The sequence below is a fragment of the Amphimedon queenslandica genome, unplaced genomic scaffold, assembly GCF_000090795.2.
Source record: "Amphimedon queenslandica unplaced genomic scaffold, v1.1 AMPQUscaffold_13457, whole genome shotgun sequence".
In the NCBI taxonomy this organism is placed as follows: domain Eukaryota; kingdom Metazoa; phylum Porifera; class Demospongiae; order Haplosclerida; family Niphatidae; genus Amphimedon; species Amphimedon queenslandica.
The window spans coordinates 336,300-344,095 of NW_003546307.1; the positions used below are offsets into that span (position 1 = coordinate 336,300).

The window sequence follows — 7,796 nt, forward strand, 5'->3', positions numbered from 1 at the left end:
TTTTCTCTTATAGCTTACCAATTAGCTCTGGCAGTCACCACAGGCTACTGGCTTCAGTATTATCACCTGTAAAGTTTCAAAGATTTGTTAGCTCTTCATCAATTTTGTGTAAGTAATGATATGTTGAATTATGTACATACCTGCATGATCTTCTTTGGTGTGAGGTTCATACTAGACTACAGAGTTCATGAAATTATCATATCATAATATGATAGTGTTTGTGTGTCTCAGGATATCTTATCCTCTGTCTGTATAGGAATCATTTGATATTTTAATTTAGTTTATTGTAATTATCATTACTCCTTTGCTCGTCAATTGTGACTCATAGTTGCGATTATATCTCATAGTTTGGTTGTAAGTGTGTGTGTGTGTGTGTGTGTCTACTGTCTAGTTTTTGATGTGGTCAAACTGTCATGAAAACTGTCACACTTGAATTCAAATATTAACAAGAAGATGCCATTGGATGGCTGGCTCTCCATGTGTGTTTGATATATCACCATAATTGTGAATAGCAGTGGGTATCTTTCTATTAAGTAGTTTCCTTTCGATTTTGATACATATGGTCAGACTCAGAGTAAGAGGCCAATTAAGAATCATTATTTTAAAGTGAAACATATGAACAATGTATATATTTACAAACTTTTATGTGTAAGTATAGTTACATGTTTTTATGTGCATAGAGTTGGATAAATTCTACCTTTTCCATCTCTCTCCCTCTCTCTCTTTCTCTCCAGGTAATGAGTATAAGATAGTTAATACTCCTGCATTTGCTGAGTCAATCTCGGAGGGCAATGTGAAGTGGGACAAAAGTGAGTCAACACTTGTTACTGTGTATACATGCATGCACGTGTATATGTGCATTTACAGTCTAAAATTAAATAGTTAAATGTCTAATTGTTCATGATTGAGCCTGTGAATTCTTGTTCTGTCATGCCTCTAATTGTCTCCAGTTACATTTATTTCTACATGTATGTTTGATGGGATTAAGCATAAAAATTGTTATACAATTGACATGTACACCTACATGTATACTTGTATGTACCTAGTACCTACTACCTACATGTACATGTTTGTTAAATCTACTTAAGTATATTGTGTATGTATTTGACACATTCAAGTTTTATGGTATCTTCCTATTGCTAGCATAATCATGTGTAAATCAACCTTCAATAGCTTTCTCATTCACTTCTTTATAGTAGACACATCTGTGGCATCAGCCCATAGACTCCAGGCTATGTTTGTGTGCTGCTAATGACCAATGATGGTCTAATGTCATTTGTGCTGTCCATTCAGCTCTTCATTACAATGATATACTCTACTTACTATTGCTGTATAATGATGCATGGCTTCAATTTTTAGTAGAAGAGAGGGAGAGAGAGGGGGGGGGAGAAGAATATGAGTTCGAAAACAAAAAATTAAGAATGGCATACTTGCATTTGCATGACTAGATCTACTGTACATACACATGTACATGTATTAGCTAGTTGGTTCAGATGTTGGAGATTAGTGATTGATTGCTTTCATGTGATGTTATATCTATTGGTAAACAGCATTGATGGGTATATCTGGGCTCTCCTGGTTTGGTATTACAGATACAAGAATAGTTCATACCATTCATATCTTGTCTCCATGCAATTGAGCACATGGAACTTGTACAGCAACTACAAGTATAATGTATTTCACAATAACTTGTGCATATTCTCATGCATACATTGTATGTGTGTGTGTGAATAGAGTTGTTTATATCTTTTTCTATATTCATGTGTCTTTTTTTTTAATCCTTTCTCTAAGATGTTGGCGATTTTGTTAAAGAAGACGAAATTATAGCAGAGATTGAAACTGATAAGGTAATCGAATTATGTAGCATACATGTACATGTAGTCTATTACCTGTGAAAGGATGAGAAGTCATGTCACTGCTATCCTAGATTAACACAATATATGTACATTCGCTGTATAGTAGTAATTCCCATGCATCCAATATTTATGGACTCTCCTAATTTTAGTAGTATAGTACAGCATCGCCTCCTACACCTAAAGAAAGTGCCACACCTCCTCCTCCTCCTTCCCCTCCCTCTGCTCCTCCTCCTCCTGCCACTTCTGCTGCTGGTCCTATACCAACTACACCTCCTCCACCTCCTCCTTTACCAAGTATGTCCTCTTTTCTATTTCTTTTTCAAATCTACAATGTATTTGCACCAGCTGCATGATGACAATTTAATTTTTAATTTTTGAAATTTTCTAATTTTGTAGCAATGCCATTAGGTAATATTCCTCCTCCTCCTCCTCTTCCGTCATTTTCTGCTCCCTCTCAGTCCGCGGGTGTGGTCAGTCGTTCGGAGAAAAGAGTAAGGAACTGATGACTATTATAATACAGAAATCATTTTTATCATTTCTGCAGTTGTAATGTTAAAACGTTTAATAACTTTGCAATTATTAGCAAATTAATACAGTATTTACATGTACATGTACTTCTATCTTTAATAAACTTAGATGTACATGTATGATTATTAACTTTTGTTTTTCATGTCAATCCTTCTCTCTCTCTCTCTTTTTGTTTCCAGACAAAGATGTCAAGGATGAGACAGAGGATAGCCGAGAGGCTCAAGGAGGCACAGAATGTCAATGCAATGCTCACCACTTTCAATGAAGTGGACATGTCTAGTGTCATTGAGCTTAGGAAGAAGTTTCAAGACGCGTTTGTAAAGAAGCATGGTATCAAGCTTGGATTCATGTCGCCATTTGTAAAGGCAGCTTGCTCAGCACTTGAGGATCAACCAGTAGTAAATGCAGGTTATTAGTCTTTTCTTAATTTAAATTACAGCACACGTAATTATTATAAAAATTTTTTTACACTTATTAAATTTTTATGGGTTATTGCTATTGATCAAAAATGATCAAAATTTCATGCATTTTATGTGTCTCTGTCATTATTATAGTTATTGATAATAATGAAATCATCTATAGAGATTACATTGATATCAGTGTTGCAGTAGCTACACCAAAGGTAAGAGCAGTGCAGTGTTTATACTCATATTTATTTATTCATTTATTTAATTCACTCGCAGGGTTTAGTTGTTCCTGTTGTAAGAAATGTCAATGTTATGAATTATGCTGACATTGAAAAAGAGATTGCAAGCCTGGGACAAAAGGTATTTTCTGATGCTTTTTGATGTATTTATGCTTTTCAGAAAGTTTGGGCCAATTCTGACTTCAATTTTTTGAGTTATGGCCATTTTAAAAATGAGCCAATTTCTGAAAAATGCCCAAGGGTATAGCCCATGCTTTTTTCCGAAAAATGACTCCGAAATCACCCCCCATTTTTATTACATTTTCTGATACATATTGATGTACTTATGCTACGTAGAAAGTTTGAGCCAATTCCGACTTAAGTTTTTCGAGTTATGGGCATGTTTTAAAAACTCCAAATTTCTGAAAAGTACCCAAGGCTATAGCCCATGGTTTTTTCCGAAAAATGGCTCCAAAATCACCCCCAGTTTTTATTACATTTTCTGATGCATGTTGATCTCCTTATGCTGTGTAGAAAGTTTGAGCCAATTCCGACTTAAATTTTTTGAGTTATGGCCATGTTTTAAAAACTCCAAATTTCTGAAAAGTACCCAAGGCTATAGCCCATGGTTTTTTCCGAAAAATGGCTCTGAAATCACCCCCAATTTTTATTACATTTTCTGATACATATTGATGTACTTATGCTATGTAGAAAGTTTGAGCCAATTCCGACTTAAATTTTTCGAGTTATGGCCATTTTTTAAAAACTCCAAATTTCTGAAAAGTACCCAAGGCTATAGCCCATGGTTTTTTCCGAAAAATGGCTCCGAAATCACCCCCAGTTTTTATTACATTTTCTGATGCATGTTGATCTCCTTATGCTGTGTAGAAAGTTTGAGCCAATTCCGACTTAAATTTTTCAAGTTATAGCCATTTGAAATGTTGTATAAAGTTTGTGCCATTTTTAAACTTTTGGTAGCACATAAGTATACTATGCAGTATACATGCCTCATGATTTTCCTTTTCTGTATAGGCAAGAGATGGTGCATTGGCAGTAGAGGATATGGATGGAGGTACTTTCACTATCAGTAATGGAGGAGTATATGGCTCAATGTTTGGTACACCAATCATCAATCCACCACAGTCGGCCATACTGGGCATGCATGGGGTATTTGATAGACCTGTTGCTATTGAAGGAAAAGTAAGCGCTGTTATTATTATTATTAATCGAAAATAAACATAATAGAAATTGTCACATTATCTTCGATAATAATACAATTAATATTTTACAGGTTGAGATTCGCCCAATGATGTATATAGCACTGACCTATGATCATAGATTAATTGATGGTCGTGAAGCTGTGCTCTTCCTTAGGAAAATCAAGTCAGGAGTTGAAGACCCACGCAGTCTGTTATTAGACCTTTAGATGTAATTGTATGTGGACTGTATACTATATGTTTAATGGAGTGTACATGTACACACACGCTATACAATAATAAATAGAAATGATGTATACCAATTGTTCTTTTATGTGTGTGCAATGTACATTAATAGTAGCTTCATATTAATATTGAGTTACTATCACTGAGGAGAATTACGGCAACCTTTTGTGCTTTCATTTCTTCAAACAAATATGCAGTACCTATTCTTTTACAATCAAAAATAAATTGTGAACAAAGTCTTCATTAAATGTATGTATAGATGGTATACATGATTGTGAGTTTAATTTTCTGATTTCTTGTTCTGTTTGAGAGGAGACATGATGAATACATAGAATAGTACTAGGATTATGAATATAAGTATAGCCGCTAGTGTCGTTTTTCTGTTCTCCTTTCTCAAATGAGCCAGCTTGCTTTCTATACATAAAATTTTGAAAAATACAAAACATGAATTACAAGCTCAATATGATATGGTACATGTAGCTAAATGATTATTAAGGTACTTTACTATGCTTTGTTTATGGCTGAGGTTTGTTGCAATACCTTTCTCCTCCATGTCTGCTTTTAGTGTTTCGGCTATTTTGTACAATATTCTCCTGCAAAAGAGGCTAAAATATAATCATTTTAAATCTCTAACCTGTCTGGTTCATTTGTAACCGATTTGAGTTGATTATCAATATCTTCTAGTTGTTTCTTAAAAGCTGCTGTCTCCTTCTCCAAACGACTAATCTGAAATATACTACAGTATAGCTGCACATGGCAGTCTTGATTCAACCTCACCTGACCAACTATTGTTGTAGCAGCCATTAGCAGCTAGCTAGCAGACATGCTTCAGCCACACCCATTAGATTAGACAGTTTATTTATTATTATTAATTAACAGCCTTTAACTATGATGAATAACAAAGTTGCATAATAAATAACAAAAAGGGCTGATAATGTTTAGTACATGATATGATGATGATTATGAATTACAAGAGGTTTGAGTTTGTGATGACAATAACCTGTCATATTCTTCATCAACTTCGCTTTCTGTACCAAGATGGGCACTAGTTGGACACGTGACGGTCACTCCATATCGTGTAAGATGATCAGATGGATCAATGAGCCTCTTTCTTTCTTTCTGACTAACGAAATCCCCATTAATAATATACCTGACTTTTTTCCTGCAACACCTCCACTGGTTGAAGTTTTTACTAATAACTTTATGAAGAGAGGCGATATAGATAATTGTAAACACAGGTGCAAAAAGGCCCCAACTGGGAGCTGTGACAGCATGAGCATAAGACATCCACTTAATAGAATGTCCCTTGTGAAATGCTTCATAAAGTCGATTAGCTATAGCAAAACTGCTAAGAAATTGGTACGTGATTGGATAAGCAAGCAAAGGTAGTGTCTGCTTGAGAGCTTTCCTGTAATCGAGGGATGTTGTATTTCTATAAGCATGTTTACAGAGTGTTAACCCAATAATAATGAGAGCAATGTTATTAAGGATTAATCCAATGGTTAGCTCACTGTACCAAACTGCATAAATCTCTATCATTCCTTCTTTATTAATGGAGCAATTCTCGTTGTATATTCGTATCCAACACCATGAGCCAGCTACACCATAGTTGTGGTGAACAAAAGGAATCCAAGACACAAAGAGAGGGAATATCCAAGGGCATGAAAAATAAAATACTTCTATTTTAGCAATTTTCTCGTAAAATGAAGGGAAAAGGACCATTACAGTCAAATGCACAGTCAACATTAGAGTTGATAAAAGCATGACCCACACTGAATACTCTAGAAGAAACCCTTCTAAAATACATTCAGCAACATCTTCATTTCTCCAGTACTTTAACCACAAACCAAAGAATTGGACAGACACCGACAAAGAGAAGAAAAGGATTGCTGCAAGCATGTACAATATGAGCCTGTGTGTTAAAAACTTGAACAGTCTACAGGCTATCATAGCTATGATTGAAACAGCACAGATGAACGAACAGACAGATCCACTGCTACAGAATACAATGAGTAATGGTCTCAGCTCATCATTAATGGAATGGCCACAGTAAAATGAAGATCCATTCCTTGTTGGAAAGTTAGAGCCAAGATTTGTGTACCAGCTGAACTCCATAGTATTCTTGAATGAGAACGAATAGATCTACCATAGATATGGATCTACTACCGGTATCTATGATTGTCGCCGGGAAAAATCATAAAAATGAAGAAACAGCAGGACACCCCGCCCATAGACTAGAGACTGATTTTAATAAATTATTTTTAAAATTATTTTTTTGACAAACTGAATAAAATATCTATAATAAAACATGTAGATTCAACCATAGATATTGTGGGTGTAATATCTATGATCCAACAAATAGAGGGCTCATTCTTCATAACATTGTAATGGGAAAAGTGCAGTTACATTAGTCTATCATTGTCAGGACAATCATCGTTAAAATGAATATATACTTTTATTGGAAATTTCTTGTTGCTTTTCCTATTTCCTATGACATGATTGCTATGCTAGCAGCTTGATGCTTCAGCCACACCCATTAGGTTAGACAGTCTAGTTTATTTTTATTATTAGTATTTATAGTATAATTTTTGATTAAAAGATAAGACAACTGAATAAAATACCTACATTTCATCATAACATTGTGATGGGAAAAGTGCAGTTACATTAAGTACAGTTACATTATCATTGTCAGGATGATCATCGTCAATCTTGATAGTTTTATTGGATATCTCTTGTTGCTTTGCATGTATTTCCTCCAACTACAAAGATAACAGTATAAAGGTAGAATCAGCCTCAACCCAACCCTTACTCTTTGTGTAAGTCTTTCCTTGATGACATTTTTCACAAGTTTCCTTTTTTTCAAAAGTTCATACATCAGTTCTTCTGACTTTAAAATTACCTCTTCCAATAATCTATAAAGGATTGAACGTAGCCTTTTTATAACTATACAGAGCTGTTTACGTTTCTGAGCTATTTTCTGAGCCAGAGTCTGAGCCTTTAGTAGTAGCACTCTCTTCCATTTTTAAAGCTAACAGGCTAACACCGCCAAAACATAGGCGTGGTTTTCTGCAATTTCATTAACATTATTATTATTCATAGACATCGAACAACAAAACTGAGCGCAGAGTGATAGCGCAGGTCTACCAATGGAGTATCTATGATGCAATAGAACTTTGCAATTAATCAAAGGTCAACCGTGTCATACCATAGATACGGTCATGCCTCACGGGTGTTTAAACATAGATATACTACACAGACCGGGATTGGAAACTTCCCCGTTTTAATTTTATTCCGTGCATGATCCGTGTTGTCGTTGCTATGGTTATTATTACAGTTTATTAACAG

The 7,796-nt window shown here is 34.9% G+C and overlaps 2 protein-coding genes across 3 annotated transcripts in view; one reads left to right on the forward strand and one right to left on the reverse strand.

Annotated features, from left to right (window-relative positions):
- The window catches only part of LOC100633762 (dihydrolipoyllysine-residue succinyltransferase component of 2-oxoglutarate dehydrogenase complex, mitochondrial-like), a 6,836-nt gene extending 2,243 nt beyond the window's left edge, over positions 1 to 4,593 (forward strand). Inside the window, exons 4-13 of the mRNA XM_019995014.1 lie at positions 6 to 108; positions 735 to 809; positions 1,792 to 1,847; positions 2,009 to 2,150; positions 2,253 to 2,347; positions 2,564 to 2,792; positions 2,939 to 3,006; positions 3,068 to 3,151; positions 4,042 to 4,209; positions 4,301 to 4,593. Coding sequence (XP_019850573.1) covers positions 6 to 108; positions 735 to 809; positions 1,792 to 1,847; positions 2,009 to 2,150; positions 2,253 to 2,347; positions 2,564 to 2,792; positions 2,939 to 3,006; positions 3,068 to 3,151; positions 4,042 to 4,209; positions 4,301 to 4,435 — 1,155 coding nt within the window. The 3' untranslated portion in view covers positions 4,436 to 4,593. The remainder of the gene's footprint in view (positions 1 to 5; positions 109 to 734; positions 810 to 1,791; positions 1,848 to 2,008; positions 2,151 to 2,252; positions 2,348 to 2,563; positions 2,793 to 2,938; positions 3,007 to 3,067; positions 3,152 to 4,041; positions 4,210 to 4,300) is intronic.
- Positions 4,594 to 4,643: 50 nt separating this feature from the next.
- LOC109581161 (uncharacterized) lies at positions 4,644 to 5,299 on the reverse strand. Of its 2 annotated transcripts, none has more exons than XM_019995008.1 (4): positions 5,229 to 5,299; positions 5,086 to 5,177; positions 4,992 to 5,044; positions 4,644 to 4,865 (listed from the first exon to the last, which is right to left on the reverse strand). In XM_019995008.1, exons 1-4 carry the CDS (start codon positions 5,253 to 5,255, stop codon positions 4,732 to 4,734), a joined length of 306 nt encoding a protein of 101 aa, XP_019850567.1. In that variant the 5' UTR covers positions 5,256 to 5,299; the 3' UTR covers positions 4,644 to 4,731. The 2 variants fall into 2 exon arrangements, with proteins under 2 accessions (XP_019850567.1, XP_019850568.1); XM_019995009.1 differs by having other exon boundaries at positions 4,957 to 5,044.
- Between the last annotated feature and the right edge of the window lie 2,497 nt (positions 5,300 to 7,796).